The following is a 27,591-nucleotide window of genomic DNA, read 5'->3' on the forward strand; positions in this document are numbered from 1 at the left end:
TGCTCCGTTGGGGTTGAGATTAAGCAGGACATAAAGAGGGGCAGAGATGAGGCATGAATGGCATGAATTGGAAGGTCCTCAGGGTACCTCTGGGTGGAGAGGGTGTCACATTCTGGGACCCTGAGAGCCAGGAAAGTGGTTTGTTACAGTCAGGGAAGTTCTTTGGAAAGAGTGAGGCATGGATTAGGTAGGCTTGAAGTATAGGGAGATTTGGGGGCATAAAAAAGAGCAGGTAGGAGTTCCCTTCGTGGTGCAGTAGAAATGAATCGACTAGTATCCGTGAGGACGCAGGTTCGATTCCTGGCCTTGCTTAGTGGGTTAAGGATCCGGCGTTGCCATGAACTGTGGTGTAGGTCACAGACATGGCTCGGATCTGTCATTGATGTGGCGGTGGTGTAGGCCAGCAGCTACAGCTCTGATTGGACCCCTAGCCTGGGAATCTCCATATGCTGTGGGTGCGACCCTAAAAAAAAGACCAAAAAAAAAAGAAGAAGAAAAGAAAAGAGCAACTAAGGCAAAGAAGAATAGATATGATTTTAACAGTAATAGTAATAACACAAAGCTATGTCACCATAGACAATGCTCTCTTGTGTCATTTTTCAATGCTTTCCAACTATTTCTGTATCAACTTTAGGGTTTGGGGCACTGCGGCAGTGGGGAAACTGAGCTCATAGTGGGGGTGACCTGCCAGGTTACAGAATTACCCAGGAGCTAGGCTACAAGGGTTATCAGGTCTTCACCCAGATACTTTAAGATGCATGCCCTTCTCTCAGTCTCCCCAAAATACCCTCTGTACCCCCTGAAGGACCTGCTTGCTGGGAGCTGCAGGGACTGGCTCTGTGGCTTGAGACTTGGGGGCAGGGTCTCTGGGGGATGGGAGGGAGCAAGACCCTCACCACCTCCTCCCCACCTCCTCCAGGCCTTCACCACCATGGCCACCTTGGCCCCCATGCGGCTGTCAGTGTTCTTAGCTCCCTTCGCAGTCAAAGGCCTCACAAATTCCAAGTCTGCAGCGGAGAGGTTCAAGGTGAGTGGTCAGCAGCCTGGCTGCACAGACCTTTGCTTCTCGTGGTCATCTGCCTTCACCCCCACAGTGGTCCTCCTGCATGTGACCCCAGGCCAAGGCAGCGTCCAGCCTGGGTGGAGAGGGATGGTCTGACTCAGTGACCTCCTGTGCCCAGGCTGGTGTGGGGCTGGGAGGACAGATGAACCAGGCTGGCCTCCAGGCCCCAAGGAGATCTTGAGACACTGGATCCAAAGCACCTCTCAGACGGGTGATTGGCAGGTGATCAGCAGACCCTGTCCGGGTTGCATAGAGTGACCCTGATGGTTTTATTTATTTTTTATTTAGTCTTTTGTCTTTTTAGGGCCGCACCCATGGCATATGGAGGTTCCCAGGTCAGGGGTCTAATCGGAGCTGTTGCTGCTGGCCTACGACAGAGCCACAGCAACGCCAGATCCGAGCTGCATCTGCAACCTACACCACAGCTCATGGCAACGCCAGATCCTTAACCCACCGAGTGAGGCCAGGGATTGAATCCACACCCTCACGGTTCCCAGACAGATTCGTTTCCGCTGCGCCACGATGGGAACTCCTGATGGTTTTATTTTTTAAAAAAAGATATGTGGGGAGTTTCCATGGTGGCTCAGCAGATTAAGAACCCGATTAGTATCCATGAGGATGTCGGTTTGATCCCTGGTCTCGCTCAGTGGGTTAAGGATCCTGCATTGCCGTGATCTGTGGTATAGGTCGCAGACATAGCTCAGATCCTGCATTTCTGTGGCTGTGGTGTAGGCTGGCAGCTGCAGCTCCAATTTGAACCCTAGCCTGGGAACTTCCATATGTCGCAGGCATAGCCCTAAAAAGAAAAAAAAAAAATTGTTTCTGGCATTTATTTATTTATTTTTTAAATTTTTTTGTCTTTTTGCTATTTCTTGGGCCGCTCCCACGGCATATGGAGGTTCCCAGGCAGGGGTCCAATCGGAGCTGTAGCTGCCGGCCTATGCCAGAGCCACAGCAACGCAGGATCCGAGCCGCGTCTGCAACCTTCACCACAGCTCACGGCAACGCCGGATTGTTAACCCACTGAGTAAGGGCAGGGACCGAACCCGCAACCTCATGGTTCCCAGTTGGATTCGTTAACCACTGCGCCATGACGGGAACTCCTGTTTCTGGCATTTAAAGAACTGGACATTGTATATAAAAACTTAGATTTCTGGATTCTCTTGACTAATCAGAAGATCTGGCAACACTGGACCCACTTTCCCCTGAGGCCACAGCCGCCGGAGCCAAGGAGACAGCTGTCCCATGTTTAGTTGTGGCTGTAGGTTTGCAGCAGCCTGTGTCCCCTCACACCTCCAGGACTCTCACCCTCTCACACCTCCAGGGCTGTGTCTTACTTACGGTTTATCCTCTTAGCAATGGCGTGCTCCCTTCTTTGCATCTCTAGTCTTGCCCTTACAGGCTTCGGAATTGAAACACTCTCATCTAAGCAATTTCTCTTTTTTCTTCATTTTTTAAAGTTTTATTGAAGTGTGGTTGATTTACAATGTCCTGATCACGTCTGCTGTACACCAAAGTGATTCCGTTATGCATAGGTATATATCCACTCTTTTTCAGATTCTTTTCCCATATAGGTTATCACAGGATATTGAGTAGAATCCTCATGCTGTACAGCAGATCCCCGTTGACCATTCATTTCATGGCCAATTTCTAAAGTGCTATTTATGCATCACACTTAAAAGGTTGCAGTCCCCAATCTGTATCATCCATTCAACACACTCATTTTTGTTTTGATTTGTTCTTTTCGGTGTTGTTTGGCCCCACCTGCGGCATGCAGAAGTTCCTTGACCAGGGATAGAACCCGCGCCACAGCAGCAACCCGAGCCACTGCAGTGACAATGCTCGATCCTTCACCTGCTGCACCATAAGAAAACTCCCACTCATTCATTTATTAAAAAAAAAAAATTAGCGAATACCTACCGTCTACCAAGCACTGAGACCATGATCAAAGGGGCCTCTGTTCTCAGACAGTTACAGTCTGGTATTGGAAATGAGCAATTGGCAAGTGAGTTATGGTCAAAGAAGATAACATCAGCTCACGAGAAGGGCTGTGATGCCGGATGGGCTGGTCAGGGAAGGTCTCTCTGCCAAGGTGGCTTTTGAGCCAAGTGATAATGATGAGGCAGCAAGTGCCAAAGCCCTGAGGCTGGAATGAACTTGGCTTGTCTGAGGCACACAAGACAGTCCTTTCCTGATCAACAGCTTCAAGAGCTCCCCTAACTTCTCCACTGTGGCCACTGGGCCCCTGCCGCCTGCTCATCTCATCCCCCCCCCCCCGCCCCACGCCCTCCACCTGTCTAGTTCTCACCCCCTGCAGGGAGGCAGAGATGAGGAAGCCACAACTGGGCAAGAAGGATGGGTAGGGATGTTGGCTGAAGGAATGACCGGGGGTGGGGAGGGGACAGCTAGAGCAGCAAGGGGGTGGATGGACTTGGTTACAGTGGCGATGAGAAGGCACGGAGGGCAGGGGTCAAGGCGAAAGGATGTTTTTCTTTTAACAGACAGGGGGATGGAAACACAGAGAGACGTGAGCTGCTGATGGTCACATCTGGAAATGCATGACCCGAAGCAGCATCTCTCACAGAGTAGCATATGGACAGATCCTTTTCAATAGTTGCCAGTGAAACAATGAGAAAAACCATTCATCAGTACTATGGTTCAACAGCTATTTTCACTTAAGCTGAGGCTAATGTAGACTGTGCCATTGGAAAGCGATGGACAATAACTCATCGGGCAGATGGGCTACAAACATGAAAGGGTAGCCTGCTATTCGGAGATTGGAAAACTTTGATGCAGAACTTTCACCAGCAAAAGCTAGCCTCTTCTAACTGACGGCGGTTCTTCAGACTTTCAAGGTGTATTAAAAGTTCATAAACCAGACCAATGAGCAAGCCAATAAAAAGGGTATATGTTTCTACTGGACTAAGGAGCTGAATTCCTCCTCCCTTCCTGTCATTTTTCCCGTATAGAAATTTTTCCTCCAGGAGAGCCCTGTGGTATATGTCCAGGAATTGAAAGACCCCAGCAAATCTCTGGTTTTGGAGGAGGCCACCTTGTCGTGGAGAAAGACTGGCCCTGGGGTCGTCAATGGAGCCTTGGAGCTGGAGAAGAATGGACACGCTGCTGAGGGCATGACCAGGGCTCAGCCACCTCCGGGTGCCCTCCCGCCACAGGACAAAGGGGACAGCAGAGCCCCGGAGTTGCACAAGATAAATCTTGTGGTGTCAAAGGTAACCTCATCCGGGCCACCAGACTTTTGGGGCCTGAGGCTGGGAGACTGGCCTGGCACTTCACCATTTCCTTGGCTAAAAACTGCCTTCTCCAAGAGCTCCCTTTAAAATAGAAAATCTCCTTGGAGGGCGAGAACAGGAAGTCTTTTATATTTATGTGTGAATCCACTGATCATCTAGACCCGTGTGTAATAGCACGACCCGGAAGGGCATGCCGTATGTGCCCTGGTCTTGGGAGGGCCCAAGGCGAAGGGCAAGGAGACAAAACATGTATGAAGTTCCTAGTATGTGCCAAGCTCTATTCTATAGGTTTTGTTAAATTTGATTATTCTGTGACCTCACATCATCTGGCTTCTTCTCTAATATTTGCAAGGGTTGGCTTCCCCACTCTGTCCAAACCTTCTCGTCTCTATTATCTATTAATATCTAGTGAGATAGAAGTTCCTGCTGTGGCACGACAGGACTGGGGGTGTCTTGAGAGTGTTGGGACGCAGGTTCGATCCTCAGCCTGGCACAGTGGGTTAAGGATCTGGCGTCACCAAAGCTGTGGCGTAGGTCACAGCTATAGCTCCGATCTGCTCCTTGGCCTGGGACCTCCATATGCTGCAAGGCAGCCAAAAAAAAAAAAAAAAATCTAGTAAGATAGAGTAGATATTAATATCTAACAATGATATAGACATAGAATGTAGATATTGATCTATATCTAATGATAGATCTAAATAGATCTAAAATATTTAAGATATTTAAAATAGCTATTACTAATATCTAATACTGACATGTAACAATATAGATATTAATATCTAAACATACAGTATCTATTTGCACTTTCTCCCTTGGTGACTACCTGCCGTCCATGGCTTTATTTATTTTTTTTTTTATTTTTATTTTTATTTTTATTTTTTGTCTTTTTGCCTTTTCTAGGGCCACACCTGCGGCATGTGGAGGTTCCCAGGCTAGGGGTCTAATCAGAGCTGCAGCCGCCAGCCTACGCCACAGCCATAGCAACGTGGGATCTGAGCCGAGTCTACAACCTATACCACAGCTCATGGCAACGCTGGATCCTTAACCCACTGAGCAAGGCCAGGGATTGAACCCGCAACCTCATGGTTCCTAGTTGGATTCGTTAACCACTGTGCCACGATGGGAATTTGTCCATGGCTTTAATTTCCATCTCTCTCTTTTATTTTTTCTTTTTATACCTGTACTTGCAGCATATGGAAGTTCCCAGGCTAGGGGTTGAATCAGAGCTGTAGCTGAGGCCCACACCACAGCTATAGCAATACTGGATCCAAGCCATGTCTGTGACCTTTGCTGCAGCTTGCAGCAACCCCAAATCCTTAACCCACTGGGCAAGTTGAGGGATCAAACCCACATCCTCATGCTGTTCCCATGGTGTGGAATCACCAGATTTTCCTGTATCTGGCTCCTTGTCATTCAGGTCTTAGCAGCAATGACACATGCATTTAAGGACCCTTCCCTGGCCAGCCCATTTAATGTTGCTTTAACCTCCAATTATCTATCATTTTACTTGCAGCACTAGTCACCAATTTCATTTTATTTATACCACTTATCACCATCTGATGTTATTTATTTGTTTTCTTATGTTTTTCCTGGTTTGTCTCTCCATTCTAGAATGTGAGCTTAATGAGAGTTCTTTTCTTCACAACTTGGTACACAGAAGGCACTCAAACATCTGTTTGATGGATGAATGGATAGATAAATGAATGCATAGATGCTGAATTCTGGGAGGCTGGCTTCCTTATCCCCATTTTACAGATGAAGAAACCAAGGCACAGAGAGTTTAAGTGATTTGCCCAGGAGCACAGAGTAGAATAGATGCAGATCTGGAATTGAGGTTTCTGGCCCGACAGGACCATCCATCCATGATTCCTCTCCACCGCCCCTATGTGACTTCCTGCCTGAGGTGGCCCCATCCTCACCTGTATTGACTGACCTCTGAACTCCTCTTGAGCTTCATTTTCCTGAGAAGCCCTGGGTGTGTGTGTGTGGTTATCTTGTTTTCTGTTTGTCATTTTGTGTTCAGACCATAGACCCACCCTGGGTGAATCACCGGTCCCAACGTCTGTATGTCCCCCTTGACTTTGCAGGGGACCGTGCTGGGTGTCTGTGGCAACACGGGGAGCGGCAAGACCAGCCTATTGTCAGCCATCCTGGGGGAGGTGAGTGTCTTGTGGCCCATGCATATCTCCCCCCTGCCTGCCAGGTGGACCAGGGGCTCCCAAGACCCAGCTCCCTAAGTCACACCACTACTGTCTTCCACAAAGGGGTCTAAGCCAATAGAATTTTTATGCCTTGAAAACAGTGGAGCCCATGCCGATGGGGAGGGGAGTTGTGAATGTGCTTCCTTCTTGCCCTCTGACCGGGAGGACCGCCTCTTGGGGCACATGGAGATCCATCCTCACCTGTTCTCTGTGCTTTCCCCATGCTGTCTTGTAATCAGCCAGGTGCCAAGGAGATGATACAGGGCATCTCCAAGGGTAATATCATAATAACGATCATCTCATGGAGCCAAACTCAGAGGGGACATGTGTCCCTCTGAGACAGCTTTGGTGGTGGCAGTGGGGACGTGTGACGGGAGAAAGAAGGAGACGGAGGCAGGGAGGGGGTGAGGAGAGGAGGCCCGTGGATGGGATGGGGCTGTCTCACTCACATGCCTGCCTGTGCCCTGCCCTCAAGATCTGAACCAGGGCGTTGCCTGTGGATGTTCCGCAGGTCTGCTTCATTGGGAGCTGTGCAGACAGGTGGCTCAGCCCAGCCCTTCGGTTTCCAAAAAACCAAGCCCATTTCCCGCAAACATGTAAGGTCGTGCTGCACCTCTCCTAGTGAATGACACCATAAAAGGGTTGTCAGACCTGGTGTAGGTGTATAGCCTTCTCCCCGCGGAGGTCTCGCCAGCCCTTTCCCACTCAGCCTCAGCCTTACCCCATCCGGGGGCTTCTCTCTCTCCCCCTCCCTTCTCCACCCTTGGTCCCTCCTTCCCACGTGGTTGGGAGAACTAGCTGATGTCCCTCCTTTACTGTGCCCGCCCTCTTGGGAGCACGTGGCCAAACTCATCGCCTTGGAATGCGATCCTCTTGTCAATAGCAATTCTCTTAATACGTCGGTCTGACGGCTCATGTGTTTTGGCTCCGTATTTGATGGGTGTTCCCCAGTTTCTTTGCAGTTGAGGAGAGGAAAGACTCCACTTTTTTTTTTCCTCTCTCTTTTTATGGCTGTACCTGTGGGACATGGAAGGTCCCAGGCTAGGGGTAGAATCGGAGCTGCAGCTGAGGTCTACCCCACAGCCATAGCAACACTAGATCCAAGCCACATCTGGGACCTCCACCAGAGCTTGTGGCAACGCTCGATCCTTAACCCACTGAGTGAGGCCAGGGATCGAACCCACATCCTCACAAACACGATATCGGGTTCTTAACCCACTTAGCCACAATGGGAACTCCCACTTTTTTCTTTTAAATAGTAAAATAGTTGGAATAGTACTTGCATGCCAGGTCCTGTGTGTAGTGCTTCCTTTTTTTTTTTTTTTTTTTTTTCCTTCAACGTGAAAACAACCCCGTGAGGAAGGCATAGGCATTAAGATCAGTTGACAGATGAGTAAGTGAGGTTAAGAGAGGTGACTTACCCACGTGGCCAGCAGGTGAGGGGTGGAGCCAGGGCTGACACCCAGGCCACCTGGGGTGGAAGCTTTGCTTCTCATCATAGCTGCGTTTCTTGGCCGTTTCCACTCAGGACCACCTTTCTACGTGGCTGGGGGCTTGTCAGTTTCCACTTCAAATGAACCAATCACTAATGTTTTCAATACAGGACAAGAAGAAGATTTTAAAGTTTTGTTCTTATTAATTAAAGCCTGTCTTCAAATTGAAAGTAGGAAGCACAGGATGAGAAAGAAAAAGAAGCACAGCCATCCTTGTGCTTTTTGCTCATCTGTCTGTCTTCTTTGGAGAAATGTAGAACTATTTTAAATTATAGAGATGATGACACTTTTCCTACTAAATACTTCATCCTGATGTCCCCCCCCCCCAATAAGGGCATGTTCCTATCTAACCATGATGCTATTTATCCCACCTAGCAAATTAGCAATCATTCTGTGGTATCCAGGTGTGGTGAGAGATGGCCTGAAACTTTCCATCTCACAGAGAAGAGCAGGAAGTCACTGCTTGCTAAGGAATGGGGCTGGGAAGTAAGAGAAAAAAAGCATGGGGGAGGAGTTCCCATCATGGTGCAGTGGTTAACGAATCCGACTAGGAACCATGAAGTTGCGGGTTCGATCCCTGGCCTTGCTCAGTGGGTTAAGGATCCGGGGTTGCCGTTAGGTCTCAGATGCGGCTCGGATCCCACATTGCTGTGACTGTGGGGTAGGCCGGTGGCTACAGCTCCAATTAGACCCCTAGCTTGGGAACTCCATATGCTGCAGCAGCAGCCCAAGAAATGGGAAAAAGACAGAAAAAAAAAAAAAAAAAAGCATGGGGTGTCTTCAGTGCAAACCTTGGATCCAGTCACAGTGGGCACAGGTCTGGCTCAACTGCAGTTACTGTCCCACTTCTGCAGCCTCACCGGTGGGCCTGGCAGGACTATGTTAAGGTCCCCTTTACACAGGAGAGTCCCCAGGCTCCTGGAGCACAGTGGGGCCATGGGCACTGTGGCTGCTGAGACAGGCGGGGTCTGTCCTCTGGCGGCCTGGGTCCTGAGGCTGGACTCCCTTTGCCACAGATGCACTTGCTAGAGGGCTCGGTGGGGGTGAACGGAAGCCTGGCCTATGTCCCCCAGCAGGCCTGGATCGTCAGAGGGAGCATCCGGGAGAACATCCTCATGGGGAGCCAGTACGACCAGGCCCGGTAAGCTTCTGGGAGGAGCACGGCAGGACCTGGGAGGGGTGTGGCTGGTTTGGGGAGGGACCCCTCTCTGCTGAGAGTGACTTAACAACTGCAAGCTCTTGCTGTGTGCTCACTGACAGGCACCACTGTATGTTCTCCCTGGGAAGGACAGACGGCTATTGTATCTGGTTTCCAGGCAGGTCTACTGAGGCCTCAAGAGGTTGAATAATTTGCCCAAAGTCATTCAGTTGCTAGGATATGATAGGGCCAGGATTTGAATCCAGTTGCTTTCAGAAACTTCACACTTAACTATCACGCTCTTCTGGCTCCAAATAAGTCTGCCCCTCCAAAAATGTTACTTTAAAACTTCATTTATATTAATTCCTGGCTCCTATGTCAAAAGGTGAAACAGGAGTTCTCACCATCTCTGTGGGTTCAGGACCCAGCATTATCTCTGTGAGGATGCGGGTTCGATCCCTGGCCTCCCTGAGTGGGTTAAGACTCGGGTGTTGTCACAAGCCGTAGTATAGGTCACGGATGCGGCTCGTCTCTGGTGTGGCCGTGGCTGTGGTGGAGGCTGGCAGCTGAAGCTCTGATTTGACCCCAGCCCAGGAACTCCTGTATGCTGCGGGCTGGTGTGGCCATAAAAACAAAACAAACTAAACACTTAAAAAAAAAAGTTGAAACAAATGGGTTGATAAGGTTGTGAAACTTAGAGGGAAGAAGTTTGGATTCGGGGCCCAGGGGGCTGCCTGCCTCTTATCCATACCCCTCCTTGCCCTTGTGGCTTCTCCCTCCCAGCGTGGACCTGCTTGAGACATGCACTTGGAATTCATGGGTAAAGTCTAGTCAGTGGAAGATCCAGGAAACCTGCCCCGAATGTGGCAGCTGTGTTTTTTTTTTTTTTTTTTTGTCCTTTTTAGGGCCACACCCACGGCATATGGAGGTTCCCAGGCTTAGGGGTCTAATCGGAGCTGTTGCTGCCAGCCTACACCACAGCCATAGCAATGCCAGATCTGAGCCGCATCTGCCACCTACACCACAGCTCACAGCAATGCCGGATCCATCTCCCACTGAGCAAGGCCAGGAATCGAACCCGCAACCTCATGGTTCCTAGTCAGAATTGTTTCTGTTGCACCATGATGGGAACTCCGACTCTGGCCTCCTTTGACTGCTTGATTTTGCAATCTGCCCTCAGTAACGATGCTGAGGGCCCTGGATAAGTGGGGACATAAACCGGCCACCTCTAGCCTGTTGTCCGGTGGGCTCCTCAATACCAGCACCAGTGCCAACTCACCAGCATCCTGCTTGCCCAACCCCCACCCCGCCTGCTTCTCTTCCCAAATTCCCAATCCGGCTTCATGGCATCACACAATTGTACACCCCGGCGAGTGTGATACCTCCCACATCTGATAGGTCCGAGACCCTGGATGACTCAACTCCCCCAAATCATTCTTGTAGTTCCCCTTTCTTCTCCATCTCCACGGCCAGTTCTGATCTATGACCTCCTGCTTGAACTCTTCCCACTGCCCCTCCCTTGACTCCCTGTCTCCAGCCTTCTCCCATCTGTTCCATTCTGTGTCCCACGTTCTCCTAAAAGACAGCTCCCATCTTGCTGCATGGCTTTCAGACCGATATAACTCACAGGGCAGTTTTGAAATATCCGGCAAAAGTGAAAATGCACCAAATTTTGACTCAGCAAATCCACCGCTGGGTATTTAATGTACAGATAATGTCACCTACAAACACCAAGACCCACGTCCAAGAATGGTCACATCACCTTGTTCAGGGTAACAAAAGACTCCTAGTCTTTCACTCCTAGTTATTAGACAGCCCTAATGTCCAGCACTAAGGCACTGGTTAAACAATTTGTGGTGCATCCGTATAATGGAATACTGTGCTGCCCTTAAAACCGTATAAACATACATCTGCCACACACACATCACTAGATTATTTCTTTCCTTTTTTTTTGGTCTTTTGTTCTTTTAGGGCTGCACCTGTGGCACATGGAGGTTCCCAGGCTAGAGGTCCAGTCGGAGCTGTTGCTGCCGGCCTGCACCACAGCCACAGCAACATCAGATCTGAGCCGCGTCTGTGACCTAGACCACAGCTCATGGCAACGCTGGATCCTTAACCCACTGAGCAAGGCCAGGGATCGAACCTGCAACCTCATGGTTCCTAGTCAGATTTGTTTCCCCTGTGCCACAATGGGAACTCTGGATTATTTCTTATTAAAAGCATAGGAAACTCTATTAGTGGCTGATTCCAAGGAAAGCAACTGAGGGTTGAAGCTATAAAGGAGACTCACTTTGCCCTCTTTCTTCCTTTTGTTCTGTTCTAATATTTACCAAGTGTATATGCTGGATTAAAAGAAATGAAGGGAGGAAGGAGATGAATACAGCCTCCTGTGGTTTTCTATTAAATGCAAGATCAAGGCCAAATTTCTTAGTGTGGAATGCAAGACCTTTTCCTTCCAAACTTGGGAAGGCGGGAGGGCCTGTGGCCTGGCCACCTGTCCCTTTAGCTTCCTGTCCTTCACAGGTACCTCCAGGTGCTCCATTGCTGCTCCCTGAAGCGCGATCTGGAAATCCTACCCTTCGGAGATATGACAGAGGTAAGTGGGAGGCAAGGGTGACCGGGCTCTGTTATGGTGGCGTCTTTGTCATGGTGTCCTGGTGTCCCCAGCCTACCTCCCTGGGTGGGTAGAGGAGGCACCCCAGGTCTTTCTGTTCAAAGCAGCTGAGCTGGCTCTGCGACTGCTGCCTCCAAGCCTCCTCCCCCGAGGGAAGGTGGGACTCATCCGACCTTGGGTGCTGATAGAGAGGCTGCCTTGCCCCCCAAGGATGGGAGCTGACTTCAGATCCCTCCTTCTGAAGCAAGGGCTTCACAGGAAACCCCATGAAGACAGGAGGCCTCCCATCAGCCCGCTTTGCCCCCCTCACCCACCCTGCTCCTCTAAGGCCAGCACTTCCTTTGCCCTTGGGAATGGCCAGCAGAGGCTCCTCAGTGGCAATTTCCATTCTGATGGCTGCATTTGCTGGATGACTCTCCATCTGTCACATTTGTAGCCACGTTGACTCCACGTCAGACTTTTGTAAGATAAAAGCAGTATTATGGTCCTGATTTTATTATCTAATGATCATTCCATCTGCTGAACGCTTACTGTATTCAAGGTACCATTCTAGCCCCTGGAATACGCTGTCTTAGTCTTTTATTCCCCTTCCTTAAACGATGCACCTGTACACCCTTGAGGGAAGAGAGCTCAGTTGTCTTGTTCCGGGTCATCTCTTTGGCAGGAAGAACTAGGTCTGGTCTGTAAAATGCATCAATAATAGTACTGACCTCCCCAGGATGATCTGAGGTTTAGGTGAGATGCTATGAGATGCTTTGACTAGTGCCTGGCATAGAGTAGGTATAGCCTATCATTAGAAGAACACAGTAGGCATTTATTAAGTCTTTGCTGAGTGAGTGAGCAACTGAGTAGGGAAACTGAGCTTTGCCCAGGCCTAGCAGCTTATCTAAGGTCACGTGGTGGGGAACTGGAGGCAAGGCAGTGACAAAAGGTCACAGGGCTGCTCTTTAAACTCTGCTTCTTCTCTACAGAGTCTTCAGAGTCCATGGTCAGGCAGGGATAGGACTTAGACCCCGGCTGCCTCGTCCTCAGAGCCTGGCTGAGGGATGGGGTAGCTGGCAGCTGCCTGGGGCTGCTGGTCTGGTTAGGGGACCCCAGACCTGCTGCCCAGGGACTCTAACCTCCAACTCCTGACATGATGAGTGTCTTGGAAGGTGGCCTTCCCACAGCAGCCACAACAGAGCCCACCCACCACGGCAACAAGGGTGCAAACAGTCTTGGGAAACACCCCTAACTCAGGCCGGGGGAGGGGCATGGGGGCCATCGGTTGGTGGTTGCAGTCCAGGGAGCTTTAAAACCTAAGATGTGAGAAGGTCCTCTTTCTTGGGCCTAAGTGATTTATTTTAGCAACGACATTGTTACAAGTTTAATAGGCCTCTTTCTAACGTTTAATAGGCCTCTTTTCTAAATCCAACCGATTTAGAAAAATTGTATCTAATTATGAATTACAAATTTTTTTTTTGCTTTTTTTTTTTTTTTTAAGGGCCACACCTGTGGCACATGGAGACACATGGAGGTTCCTAGGCTAGGGGTCCAATTGAAGCTACAGCTGCCGGCCTATGCCAGAGGCACAGCAATGCCAGATCCGAGCCACATCTGCCACCTACACCCCAGCTCACGGCAATCCCAGATCCTTAACCTGCTGAGCAAGGCCAGGAATCGAACCCGAAGCTTAACGGTTACTAGTCAGATTTGTTTCCCCTGGGCCACAGTGGGAACTCTGATTTACAAATTTTAGTTAACGGAACATCAGTTTTTTCATCCCCTCCTAAGCAGATTTTGAAAAATATTTTTTTAAAGGCCAGGGGTGCCAAATCATTGGGTGTCCCAGGAGTGTGCACTGTGGGGAGGGGGCATGGGGAGGTGTCAGTCTATTGCACCTGCCCACCTGGCTAGTATGAGCACACCTGGCTGGCCTCACCCTCGAGACATGGTGCCTTTGGCTGCCCATCTACAGATCGGGGAGCAGGGCATCAACCTCTCCGGGGGACAGAAGCAGAGGATCAGCCTGGCCCGCGCCGTCTACTTTGACCGTGAGCTCTACCTGCTGGACGACCCCCTGTCAGCCGTGGACATGCATGTGGGGAAGCACATCTTTGAGGAGTGCATTAAGAAGGCGCTCAGGGGGAAGACCGTCGTCCTGGTGACCCACCAGCTGCAGGTGACCACCCTGCCTGGGCTCTGGCCGTGATTGGCAGATTGGGTGGCTCCCTTGCTGTCCATGTGGAGAAGACAGGCTGGGAAAAATTGAAGCCAAAATTTAAGGTCTCCATTCTCTTCAAAATTACATGGGTGGGTGGGACCCCCCCCTTTTTGGGTACCCTGGGTGGGGCTCTGCCACTGCTTTCGAAATTACCAGACGAAAAAAGAAAAAAGAAAAAGAAAAAATTCCCTCCGAGAAGATTTCCTAGAGGCTTACAGTCTTCCGTTTAGCATTGCAGCTGTGCTGGCTACTTTCTCTCACGGGTCATTTTCCCTGGATATAGTCACACGTGGTTTTAACCTCAAGATCCTATTATTATTTCTCCCTCTTCTTCTACTTTGGCTTTATTATTTTTGGGGTATAAAATATTTGACATAGCTACTCAGCCATAAAAAGAATGAAAGGATACTATTTGCAGCAACCTGGATGCAATTGGAGAGTCTCAGACTAAGTGCAGTAAGTCCTACAGAGAAAGACAAATATGTATCCTATATGTTATCACTTATAGGATACATCTAAAATGCGGCACAAATGAACCTGTCTACAGAACGGAAGCAGACTCACAGATATAGAGAACAGACGTGTGGTTACCAAGAGGGATGGGGGGAGGGAGAGGTTTGGACTGGGAGTTTGGGGTTAGTACATGCAAACTATTACATTTAGGATGGATAAGTCGTGAGGTCTTACTGTACAGCACAGGGAACTCTATCCGATCTCCTGGGATAGAACATGATGGATGATAGTATAAGAAAGGGGATGTATATAGTCGCTTGACTGGGTCTCTTGGCTGTATAGCAGAAATTGGCACAACATGGTAGATCAACTAGACTTTAGTAAAAAATAAAAAAATATTTAAGACCCCAAAACAGGTTAGAAAGGAATGTCATCACAGCCCAGGTATATGCCACCCAGATGACACAGTCCAGCATGGACAGCCCGCAGGTTCTGTTTCCCCCCTCCTGCCCTCCTCGCTCTGTTTTGCACTGTTCCGTGCACATCCTCATGCTTTTACAACATAAGTATGAATCTCTAGACGTGAGCAAGTGCCCTTTTGTGTATTTTTAAACTTTCTATAATTGCTATTTTACTTTTTTTTTTTTTTTTTTTTTTAGGGCCGTACTCCAGGCATATGGAGGTTCCCAGGCTAGGGGTCGAATCGGAGCTACAGCCAACAGCCTACACCACAGCCACAACAACGCCAGATCCAAGCCGTGTCTGTGACCTACACCACAGCTCACAGCCATGCGGGAGCCTTAACCTACTGAGGAAGGCCAGGGGTGGAACCTGCATCCTCATGGATACGAGTCAGATTCGTTTCTGCTGCACCGCAACAGGAACTCCGATATTTCATTTTCTGAGTCCTTCGCTAATTTACTTTTCTACTCGACATCATATTTTTAAGACCTTCCATGTCAATATGTGAAGCTTTATTTCCCACTCACTGGTAGAGTATTTCACTATCTGAATATTCCAGAATTTATTTCTCCAGGACAGGCATTTAGGTTGTTTCACGTTCTTCATTTTTACAAAAAAATTTTCGATGTACATCCTTCTCCTTGTGCTTTTATACACATATTGGAGAGGGTTTGTTTTAAGGACAGCAACTTAGGAGTAGAATTGTTGAATCCTAATGTTTCAAAAGCTTTAATTTTACCAGATACTGTCAAACCGTTTTCCAAAGGAGTTGTACCAATCTTCAGCCCTCTCATCCCACTTTTATAAGCGTTTTCTTTACCTCTAGTCTTTGGGCTTGGCCAGTGCTTACATTTTTGCCAAACTAGTGGAGGAAAATCTTTGATCATGATTTAAATTTACCATCTCCCCTTTGAAGAGTAACATTGGACATCTTTTTGTATCCTTCTTTCCTCGGACTCTTCAGTATTTAGAGTTTTGTGACCAGATCATTTTGCTAGAAGATGGGAAAATCCGGGAAAAAGGAATTCACAGTGAGTTAATACAGAAAAAGGGGCGATACGCCCAGCTCATCCAGAAGATGCATGGAAAAGCCACACAGGTGATTTCCACCCCACCCCACCTTCATCCCCACAGGGAGGAGGACCCCCGCATCCTCAGCCTGTGCTTTCTCCCCAGGGCGTGCTGCAGGGCGGAGCAAAGGCGGCAGAAGAGCCACAGGTGGGAAGTCAGGCCCTGATCCCTTGCCAGGAAGAGCTTCTCAATGAAGATGCTGGTAATGGTTCTAGGGAACAGGATGAGAACCTCTGCCTGCCTGCCTGCCTGCATCCTCTAGAGATCCTGGCATTTCCTCATGGACCCCAGTCTGGGCCAGGTTGCTCACTGAATGAGGTCCCAGACATCACAGTTATAGGCCACAGATCCGAGTAGTGGAGGGCTGTGGGTGTGGACTGTGCTGGTTGGGAGGCTTGAAGCATCCAGGAAGTGAGTGTGGTTGGGGGAATAGCTGCGGGTGTGCAGAGGCAGAGGCAAGATGAGGGTAGCTTTGGCCTCCAGTGGCTCAAATTTGAAACTTTGCAAGCCATCTGGACTTTCATTCACTATATATTTGTTGAGAGCACAGGTGCTGGAAATCAGAAATGAATTGGGCCCAGTCCTGGACATCCAGAAACGCATGGCCTTGCTCTTTTCTGAGATATGGTAGCAGAACAGAAAGACTTCCATTTTTTTTTCTTTTTGTCTTTTTAGGGCCACACTCACGGCATATGGAACTTCCCAGGCTAGGGGTTGAATTGGAGCTACAGCTGCCAGCCTACATCACAGCCACAGCAATGCCAGATCCAAGCTGCATCTGCAACCTACAGCACAGCTCATGACAATGCTGGATCCTTAACCCACTAGGCGAGGCCAGGGATCAAACCCGTGTCCTCATGGATACTAGTTGGGTTCGTTACTGCTGAGCCATGACGGGAACTCCAAAAGACTTCCATTCTTTATTTATTCATTTTATTTTTTTGTTTTTTATTTTTTGTCTTTTTGCCTTTTCTAGGGCTGCTCCTGTGGCATATGGAGGTTCCCAGGCTAGGGGTCTAATTGGAGCTGTAGCTGCTGGCCTATGCCAGAGCCCAGCAACGCGGGATCCGAGCGGCATCTGCCACCTGGACCATGGCTCACGGCAATGCCGGATCCTCAATGCACTGAGCAAAGCCAGGGATCGAACCCACAACCTCATGGTTCCTAGTCAGATTCGATAACCACTGAGCCACAATGGGAATTCTGACTTCCATTTTTTAAAGTAAGACAAGTTCTGGACTTGAATTCCAGCTGCACTGCTCACAAAGCTGTGTGACTTTGGCCAAGCAACTTAACCTCTCTGAACCCTCATTGACAAAAGTGGAGGTAATGGTGCTTACTTTGCAGGGTTGTTGTGGAGATTAGATGAAGCCAGTTATAGGGTTACCTTCAGGGCATTGCCTGGGACCTTGTAGCTTTCTGTCCCCCGTAGAGTCTTCAGCTGCAAAGATCAGAAACTGATTTGGGCAAAATAATTATTAATTGGCAGGAAACTGTGTAGATCACAGAATGAAAGGAAAAATTGAAGAACCACACCTCAAAAACTTTGGGGTCTAAAGTAGCAGTAACGGGTACAGAATCCTTTTGAAGAAAACCTGCTCCAAATGTTTCCATCATTTCCTGCAAGATTCAAATTCCACAAAGAGAGCCCTCTTCCCCAGGGAAAATTATGGTGTTGCTATTAGAAGAAGGGAGAGTGTCAGGCAGAAAGAACAGATGTCCCCCACAGTGCCATCTCCTGCTGTTGCTATTGTGGTGGTTGTCATTATTAATCTACGCATATTTCCAGGTACAGGTGTCTCTGCCCTGGGAGGCATTATTGACTGTTTTTTTTTTGAGGAGTTGTTTCAGAAGCATCTTAGCAACCTTCTATAGGCCTGTAGTTATCATATGAGGAAACAGAAGGGTTAAGTGATTTGCCCAAGTTGCACAATATCATATGACAGTTCTGGAGCCCAGCTTTTCTGGACCTAGGTCACTGCTTTCTTCATCCTCTCTTGCTGATTTCTCAACCCATCAAGCTCTCGGGAGCCCCAGGACCTCCGGGGCTTATTGAATGGTTAGGATGGACCCCCTCCCAGAGTCTGGAGTCCAGGCAAACCTGGAATCCCTGCTGGTGAGGGTTAGACTTGGGTGCAGGGCTGGGTGGCAGCCTGGGAAGAAGGCTTTGCAAGGCTCCTCTTGACCCAGGAAGACGATACAGGCAATTGGGAAGCTTATCCTTTCCTTCTTCTTTTTCCCTGACACAGGGCTGGAGAATCAGCTCACAAAGAAGGAGGAGATGGAGGAAGGGTCCCTGAAATGGAGAGTCTATCACCACTACATCCAGGCAGCTGGAGGTACGGGCTGTCAGCTGCCCCAGGCCAGGCCAGACGAGGGCCAGGGGCTCCCTCTTGGACCTGCCCTACCCATGAAGCTGGGTCCGACAGGAATGTGCGAGGTCATGTGAGGTACAGGGGCACAGCAGAGCCATGCCATTCATGAGTTTAACGTGCACCATCCCAACGATACTCATATAATAACTCTACCACCGTAGAGAATGCTGGAAGTTAGGTTTTCAGGTATACTTGTATGAAAAGGTACCTGGCATTTTAAAAAGTCAAGTATGTTCAGATGTGCAGACGTGCCAATTATTGTCATGGAGGAGAAATGTATACTCACAGATCCCTAGAAATAGGTATGGCACACTTGGCAGAGCCACAAGGAGAGCACCAGAGTCTGTTTGGAGGCAGAGGCGTGATAAGGGAGAGCATGGTCCAGAGCCTTTATTGGGTGTTTTGGTGGGAAGGCGTGGGTGAGGCAGGTACAGGAATAGTTGGTACGTGGAGGAAGCTTTGGAGGGGATGCTTCAAACAGTGTAGGGGGGCTCAGGGCAATGTAGGTATACTGAGTAAGCTTAAGTTTGGATGCCAAGAACAGTGTAGGGGGCACTCTGGGCAGGGTCGGTACACTGAGTAAGCTTAGGATTTAGGGGGGCTCTGAGCCATAGGGGTGGTCCTAGTTGTCTGGTACCTGGTCCTGGGGTGATTTAGAGCAGCAAGAATATTGGTTCGGGGAGTGAGAGTTGGATAAAAGAGGTGACTGGGCGTGTGGGCTGTGGATTGGTTGGTTTGTGTATCAAAGATGTGCTCACAAGGAGCCATTCTAGGAATTAACTAGCCCCGGAAGGAGCAGTCTCTCAGGATTAAGGCCTCCAATAACACACCATTAGGAATACAGACAACCAGAAAATAAAGAGTGCTAACAGTAGTCTTTATTTCAATGTTTTTTTTTTTTTTTTTTTGAACTTCAGGTCCTGATATCCGCTAGTGGGTTGTGAAATCAGTTGGTGGGTTATAAGGAGCAAGGAGAATAGAATAGAAAATTGCTGCGCATGTTGCAAAAGTAGCATTGGTGAAGCTTTCATTTTGGAATGTATTAAAATATATTTCTGAAAGTGGATGGCAATTCAGAGTTTCAAAGCTACTGCTTCACTAAATGCAGTTTATATGTGCATGACCAAATTCATGCACATATAAACCGTACAGTGTGGTAAACACAAAAGCAAGTATATGAGTACTTGTTGAGTAATTTGATTTTTGAGAGTAATTTTGAATCCGTGCCAACATTTTACTCCTCATTGATTTTTTAAAAATGATTTTAATTTCTTTCCAATGTAGCTGGTTTACAGTGTTCTGTCGATTTTCTACTGTACAGCAAGGTGACCCAGTCACACATATACATATACATTCTTTTTCTCACATTATCCTCCATCATGCTCCATCACAAGTGACTAGATATAGTTCCCAGTGCTATACAGCAGGATCTCATTGCTAATCCATTCCAAAGGCAGAAGTTTACTACTATTAACCCCAAATTCCCAGTCCATCCCCCTTCCTCCCTCTCCCCCTTGGCAACCACAAGTCTCATTGACTTTGGAACCTAGCCCTAGGTAAGTGTGTCTTCTCTCTACCTGTCTAGGGGAGGAAGAGGTAGGCTGTGCATAGGAGGTTACCTTTCCCACCCCTTCCACTGTGAGCAGCCCTGTAGGATCTTATACAGGGCCCAGGTGGAGCAGGGGAACAGAAAATCTTGGGAAATGCATGAATGAATCAAGACACCAATTGATCTGTATTTAAAAAGTACCTATTATGGACTGGACTCTGTGCCATAAAGGGGGGATAAAGTCATCCAAGTGCCAACCCTGGCATCCAGCTGAAGAATCACACCATTGGCATCCACCTTATTCCAAAGTCCATGAAGAGTAAAATGTTGGCATGGATTGAAAATTACTCTCGAAAATTAATTTACTCAGAAAGTACAGAATCCTATACTTGGTTTTTGTTTACCACATTGTACAGTTTATATGTGTATGAATTCGGTCATGTACACCATTTAATAAAGTAGTAGCTTTGAAACTTTTAAATGCCCTCCACCTTCAGAAAGTAAGAGAGTGCTCTGTGACCAGGCATAGTCTCAAGTGTCATCCATGAGATGTAGCCCTTGAGTAGAGCTTATGGAAGGTAGAATTCAGGAAACAGAATATGGGCATGGGCCATAGACTGGAGGTAGAGAGATGTGAGGGCAAGAGACAGATGCTAAAGGAGGCCTTGAAACTTGGGTGTTCCCACACTTGGCCTCACCCACTCACTTGCTTTGTGACTTTGGGCAAGTTACTTCCTCTCTTGGAGACTCAGTTAATAGGGATGTATATTCCGAAGGCAAAAATAATGCATGTATTTAGTACGATGGCCAGTGCATGGTACCTAAGAGTACATTTCACGTAAAAAGTATGTGGTGTTATTATTTGGAATATTGAACCCTCAGGACCTGCTTCTGGGGAACTAACTTTAGAACACTGAACCAGGCCCTGGGCTGGGTGGTTGACATGCATTATCTCACAGCATCCTCAGAGTGGCCTCATGAGGCTGGCAGGAGTACCAGCACCATTTCATTGGGAAGGATTGTGTCCAGGGTCATATAGCTTCTAATTAGTAGAGCCAGGATTTGAACCCAGGGCTGCCCCCTCTTGTAACCCAGCTCTTTCCAGTCCTCTAAGGGATCCAAGGTGAGATCCAAGGGAGATAGATATAGGGAGATCCAGGGGCCTGGGATGGCCATGCACCTTCTTGTGGCACGTGTGTCACCTGTGTGTCACCCTCCTCTCCCTCGCCAGGTTATCTCATCTCTGCCCTTGTCATCCTGATCATGCTGGTGATAGTCTTCCTTACAATGTTCAACTTCTGGTGGCTGAGCTACTGGTTGGAGCAAGGCTCAGGGGTGAGTGTCAGGGTGGGAGTGGGGTACATTGCTGTGGGCTCCTGTGGAGTGGGGGGCTTCTTACACCTCAGGGCAATTGAGTGCAAGTGACAAGTAGGGCTCTGGAGGGAACCTCTGGGAGCTAGAACTCCAGAGCTCCTTCTCAGCGTGGCCTCCTGTGTTTACAGAGTGAGTGGTCACCTCTGCAGTCTCACTGGGGCAAAACCAGGACGTTTCTGTCCCTAAACAGCTCCCTAAGAATCCTTTACAGTCTCCTGTGTGACTTTCTTTTGGCAGCAGTGTGGCTTTCTCACTCCATGTTATTTATTTATTTACTTATTTATATTTATATATATATTTTTTGTTTTTAGGGCCACACCTGCAGCCTATGGATGTTCCCAGGCTACCGGGGGCAAAGTGGAGCTACAGGTGCCAGCCTACACCACAGCCACAGCAACGTGGGCTCCGAGCCACTTCTACCACCTACCTCCCAGCTCATGGCAACTCGGGATCCTTAATCCACTGAGCGAGGTCCAGGATTGAACTTTCATCCTCGTGGATAAGAGTTGGGTTCGTTACTGCTGAGTCACAATAGGAACTCACCATGTTATTTAAAATATGCATCTGTGCTCCTTGTGGGACGCTGGGAGGCCATGTGAAAGATGAACAATACCGGACATTAGAGCAGAGAAAATAGGTTTCATTCATCACTCCAGACACGGAGAAAAAAAGCTGAGTTCCACTCTGATTTGTGCAGAAGGAATTTTTTTTTTTTGTCACACCCACAGTTTACGGAAGTTCCTGGGCCAGGGACTGAATCCGAGCTGCAGCTGCAACCTACACTACAGATGCAGCAACACCAGATCCTTTAACCCACTGCACCAGGCTGGGGGTCGAACCTGTGCCTCCACAGCAATCCAAGCCACTGCAGTCAGATTCTTAACCCACGGTGCCACAGCAGGAACTCCTGATGTGGACTTTTTAAAGGGAAAATAAGGGAGGAGGGCAAGCAGGGACTCAGTAGGGTCAGAGAAGTAAAAAAGGACAAAAGGCTGGTGAAGGTCAATGGGATTAGGCCAGCTGTGTCTGCAGCCAGCGGGCTGTCTATCCCTGCAGAGACCTGTACGCAGAGGCTCTGTTCTTTCTGATGATTATATTCCAGAGGAATGGTTCTCAGGTCCTTAAGGATGCTGCTGGAGCCCTAGTAAATGCTCTGAGAAAGGGTGATCAGGGCTTACCATCAGTTGCAGGCTGGAATAAACAGTAACTTCCTGGCAGAATTTGAGCTTTCTCAGGCAGGCAGACATCTTAATGAAGACAGGTGGAGGCAGGGGAGTTGGGGTCCTCCTTGACACTCCTAGAGCCACTAGAAACCATGCTAGAAATTGGTCAATTTATTTATTTATTTATTTATTTATTTATTGTCTTTTTGCCTTTTCTAGGGCCACTCCCGCGGCATATAGAGGTTCCCAGGCTAGGGGTCTAATCGGAGCTGTAGCCGCCGGCCTACACCAGAGCCACAACAATGTGGGATCCGAGCCGCGTCTGAGACCTACACCACAGCTCAGGGCAACGCCAGATCCTTTACCCACTGAGCAAGGCCAGGGATCGAACCTGCAACCTCATGGTTCCTAGTCGGATTCATTAACCACTGAGCCATGACGGGAACTCCTGGTCAATTTCTTAAGCACAGGAGTTTGGACGGAGTTGTTCCATGTCAAAGGTTCTGCAGCTCTCAGCTATTATGTGACAGGTTAATTCATTAATCTTCCCAGCCCCATTCCGAGGTAGGTATCACTGTCTCCATTTTATTTTATTTTATTTTTTTAATTTATTTTTATTTTTTAGGGCTGCACCCGTGGCATATGGAAGTTCCCAGGCTAGGGGTGGAACTGGAGCTACAGCTGCCGGCCTACACCACAGCCACAGCAATGCCAGATCCGAGCTGCATATGTGACCCACGCTGCAGCTGAGGGCAATGCTGGATCCTTAGCCCACTGAACAAGGCCAAGAACCTGCATCCTCATGGATCCTAGTCGGATTCATTGCCGCTATGCCACAACAGGAACTCCCTGTGCTGTTTTAATTTTTGATAATGCGTAGGAGCCTCCCTCGAGAGGTAGAGGTGCCTTGAACTCTGTGCTCTTAGTCCTGAGGTTCGATCCCTGGCCCGGGAACTTCCGCATGCCAAGCATGTGGCCAAAAAACATTTGAAATTCCAAACCTCCCCGATTGACCTGTTTAGGAAGAGATAACATAGAACTATCATTTCCATTTCTCATATATCATTTAAAAAAAAAAGGAGGTTGAGTTTCCGATGTGGCTCAGCAGGAACAAATCCGACTAGTTTCCATGAGGACGTGGGTTCGATCCCCGGCTTCACTCAGTGGGTTAAGAATCCAGGGGTTGCTGTGGCTGTGGTGTAGGATGGCGGCTACAGCTCTGATTCCACCTCTAGCCTGGGAACTTCCATATGCTGTGGGTATGGCCCTAAAAAGCAAACAAAGGAACCAGAGTCACAGGCCACATGTCACAAGCTACATCAAGAAATGCTCCCAGCATCCCCGCAGCTTAGGACATTGCAAGGGTTTGGGGAGCCTTGTGCCCGGAACTGGGGACAAAGACCAAGCATACTTCTTATCATACCCCCTTCCCTGTCCTTTCTTGAAGACCAATAGCAGCAGAGAGACCAACAGAACCACTGCAGACCCAGGTGACATCCAGGACAACCCTCAGCTACTCTTTTACCAGCTGGTGTATGGCCTCAATGCTCTGCTTATGGTCTTCATGGGGATCTTGTCCTCGGTGTCTTTCACCAAGGTCATGGGGAAGGCATCCACCGTTCTGCACAACGAGCTCTTCAACAAGGTACATGCTTGGGCACTGGGCATGGCCACAGGCTGACCTCTAACCTTGCCCAACTTTTTTTTAATTGCCAGACTTAATTTTTATTTATTTATTTATTTATTTATTTTATTTTCCCACTGTACAGCAAGGGGATCAAGTTATCCTTACATGTATACATTACAATTACATTTTTTTCCCCCACCCTTTGTTCTGTTGCAACATGAATATCTAGACAAAGTTCTTAATGCTATTCAGCAGGATCTCCTTGTAAATCTATTCTAAGTTGTGTCTGATAAGCCCAAGTTCCCAATCCCTCCCACTCCCTCCCCCTCCCATCAGGCAGCCACAAGTCTCTTCTCCAAGTCCATGATATTCTTTTCTGAGGAGATGTTCATTTGTGCTGGATATTAGATTCCAGTTATAAGTGATATCATATGGTATTTGTCTTTGTCTTTCTGGCTCATTTCACTCAGGATGAGATTCTCTAGTTCCATCCATGTTGCTGCAAATGGCATTATGTCGTTCTTTTTTATGGCTGAATAGTATTCCATTGTGTATATATACCACACCTTCCGAATCCAATCATCTGTCGATGGACATTTGGGTTGTTTCCATGTCCTGGCTATTGTGAATAGTGCTGCAATGAACATGCAGGTGCACGTGTCTCTTTTAAGTAGAGTTTTGTCCGGATAGATGCCCAAGAGTGGGATTGCGGGGTCATATGGAAGTTCTATGTATAGATTTCTAAGGTATCTCCAAACTGTTCTCCATAGTGGCTGTACCAGTTTACATTCCCACCAACAGTGCAGGAGGGTTCCCTTTTCTCCACACCCCCTCCAGCACTTGTTATTTGTGGACTTATTAATGATGGCCATTCTGACTGGTGTGAAGTGGTATGTCATGGTAGTTTTGATTTGCATTTCTCTTATAATCAGCGATGTTGAGCATTTTCTCATGTGTTTGCTGGCCATCTGTATGTCTTCCTTGGAGAAATGTCTATTCAGGTCTTTTGCTCATTTTTCCATTGATTGATTGGCTTTTTTGCTGTTGGGTTGTATAAGTTGTTTATATATTCTAGAGATTAAGCCCTTTTCAGTTGCATCATTTGAAACTATTTTCTCCCATTCTGTAAGTTGTCTTTTTGTTTTCTTTTGGGTTTCCTTTGCTGTGCAAAAGCTTTTCAGTTTGATGAGGTCCCATGGGTTTATTTTTGCTCTAATTTCTATTGCTTTGGGAGACTGACCTGAGAAAATATTCATGATGTTGATGTCAGAGAGTGTTTTGCCTATGTTTTCTTCTCAGACTTAATTTTTTGAGCCGGTTTTGGTTTACCAAAAAAATGCAGGAGAAAGTAGGGTTCTCTTATCCCCTTACCCTTGTCCCTGTGTGTCCTGTTATCATTACCTCGCATGACAGTTGGGCATTTGTTACAGTGAATGAGTCCACATTGATACATTATTATTATCAACTGAAGTCTGCAGTTTACATTCAGATTCACTCTTTGTGTTGTACATTCTGTGGGTTTTGGCAAATATATACTGGCTTGTGTCCACTGTTAAGCGGGCACAGAAAAGTTCCCCTGCCCTAAACATCCTCTGTGCTCCACCTGTTCATCGTTCCCAGGACCCCTGACTGATCGTTGCAACTGTCTCCATGCTTTGGAGAATGGAATGACATATAGTTGCATGTGACCATAGAGTTTTCCAGAATGCCATCTAGTTGCAAGTGTACACTGGGTGGGTGGGAGCAGGCCAGAGAATGAGGTAGGTGCGTTGAAACTCCTACTGCTGGAAGCCTGATTTTATTTTGTTTTATTTTATTTTTTTCATCTCATCTCATTTCATTTCATTTTTTGTCTTTTTGTCTTTTTAGGGATGCATTCGAGGCATATGGAGGTTCCCAGGCTAGGGATCCAATCAGAGCTGCAGCTGCTGGCCTGCACCAGAGCCACAGCAACTCAAGGTCCAAGCCACGTCTACGACCTACCCCACAGTTCATGGCAATGCTGAATCCTTAACCCACTGAGTGAGGCCAAGGATTGAACCCATGTCCTAATGGATACTAGTCAGGTTCTTTCACCACTGAGCCATGACTGGAACACCTGGAAGCCTGTTTAAAAGTTCCATGTCCCTTGCTGCAGGGTCAGTCCTCAACTACCAATACTTGCCTCCATGGGCTGAGCCCTGTGACATATAGAGTTGCTTACAATTTCCTTAAGTTCTCTTTGAAGTGGGTGTTTTATCCTCATCTTACATATAAGAAAACTGAACCCCCACATGCATTATGGTTAGAGTACCAAACTGTCTATGGCATCACACTGCCTCTTGGATGTGTCCTTTCTCTCTCTCACTTATCAGACATTCCTATGTGCCAGGCTCTCGGGTGGGTACAATAGTAAAGGAACAATGCAGGTATGGCTTGGGTCATCGTGGCCTGATAGTCTAAGGAGGGAGATGGGAAAGAAAATAGGCTGCTGTAATATGGTGGGCAGAGTTCCCCATGCGGGGGGCAGAGAGGGCCATGAGAACAGAAGACATCCCGGACCTCAGCGTGGTGGTGGAAGGAAGGGTGAGAATCCAAGAAGGCTTCTTGGAGGAAGCGACCTCTCGGCTAAGACCTAAAAGTGAATGGGGTGTTGCCAGCTCAAGGTTCAGAGGTGAGCAGAAGCAGAGCATTTCCAGGGAGCTGCCTGGAGTTCAGGAAGGTTGGAGCTCAAGAGGAGAGCAGAGGTCCTTCGAGGGATTCTTGGGAGGCGAGGAGGTACCATCGTTCCTTGTAGACTGAATGCAAACTGTGTTTTACTTTTAGGAGGGTGAGGCTGAGGCATTTGCCCCCATCTGAGATAAAGCAAATGGCAGGAGGAGACTTTCCACCTGGCACTCTTTGCCACCTGGCTTGGAGTGGTGGCACAGGCTAGCTGGTCTCTTGAGTTCTGGCTCTGTCCTCCCAGAGTCTACATATATTGAGTGCATAGGCCTCAGAGTGATATTCTGTATTTTGAGAAATGTTTGAGGTTTTCTTTTTTGTTAATCAGAAAATACATATTTATTTATTTAACGGTCATATTTAAAACATTTTCCTTGTTCTCATCCTTTGACAGCTATATTGACTTTTTTTTTTTAATGGCCACACATGCAGCATATAGAAGTTCCCTGGCTAAGGGTTGAATCAGAGCTGCTGCCAGCCTACACCACAGTCACAGCAACACCAGATCTGAGCCACATCTGTGACCTTTGCCACAGCTCGCTGCAATGCTGGATCCTTAACCCACTGAGGTAGGCCAGGGATTGAACCTATATCCTCACAGAGACAACATTAGGTCCTTCACCTGTTGAGCCATGGTGGGAACTCCTCAGATTTACTGATTTTAAATTTTCCCTTGCTGTTTTAAATAATCACAAGTAAAGTATTTATCTCCAAAAAAAAAAAGGACTCAACTGCAAAATCAACAAACTGCCCAAAGAAAACCAAAACCTGTTATCTTGGTACTTAAGGAGGCAACCAGAAACCCTGTCCCAGGTCCTGCTGTTCTCCCCTGAGTCTGACTGAGGGTGGGC

The 27,591-nt window shown here is 47.9% G+C and overlaps 1 protein-coding gene across 4 annotated transcripts in view; it reads left to right on the plus strand.

The window, feature by feature from the left end:
* ABCC11 (ATP binding cassette subfamily C member 11) overlaps positions 1 to 27,591 on the plus strand; it is an 84,867-nt gene that overhangs the window by 35,192 nt on the left and 22,084 nt on the right. For 3 of the 4 annotated variants that reach the window (XM_021094228.2, XM_021094229.2, XM_084960339.1), the window contains exons 10-20: positions 920 to 1,027; positions 4,033 to 4,293; positions 6,402 to 6,473; positions 9,025 to 9,149; positions 11,670 to 11,742; positions 13,718 to 13,921; positions 15,843 to 15,977; positions 16,055 to 16,151; positions 18,199 to 18,288; positions 21,105 to 21,208; positions 23,858 to 24,055. In XM_021094228.2, the coding sequence (XP_020949887.1) occupies positions 920 to 1,027; positions 4,033 to 4,293; positions 6,402 to 6,473; positions 9,025 to 9,149; positions 11,670 to 11,742; positions 13,718 to 13,921; positions 15,843 to 15,977; positions 16,055 to 16,151; positions 18,199 to 18,288; positions 21,105 to 21,208; positions 23,858 to 24,055 (1,467 nt within the window). The remainder of the gene's footprint in view (positions 1 to 919; positions 1,028 to 4,032; positions 4,294 to 6,401; positions 6,474 to 9,024; positions 9,150 to 11,669; positions 11,743 to 13,717; positions 13,922 to 15,842; positions 15,978 to 16,054; positions 16,152 to 18,198; positions 18,289 to 21,104; positions 21,209 to 23,857; positions 24,056 to 27,591) is intronic. The other variant, XM_084960340.1, reaches the window with a different exon arrangement.

The sequence above is a fragment of the Sus scrofa genome, chromosome 6 (genome assembly GCF_054392235.1).
Source record: "Sus scrofa isolate SSC_HxYL_T2T_F1_AM1 chromosome 6, Sscrofa_HxYL_maternal_Yorkshire_Landrace_v2.0, whole genome shotgun sequence".
Lineage (NCBI taxonomy): Eukaryota > Metazoa > Chordata > Mammalia > Artiodactyla > Suidae > Sus > Sus scrofa.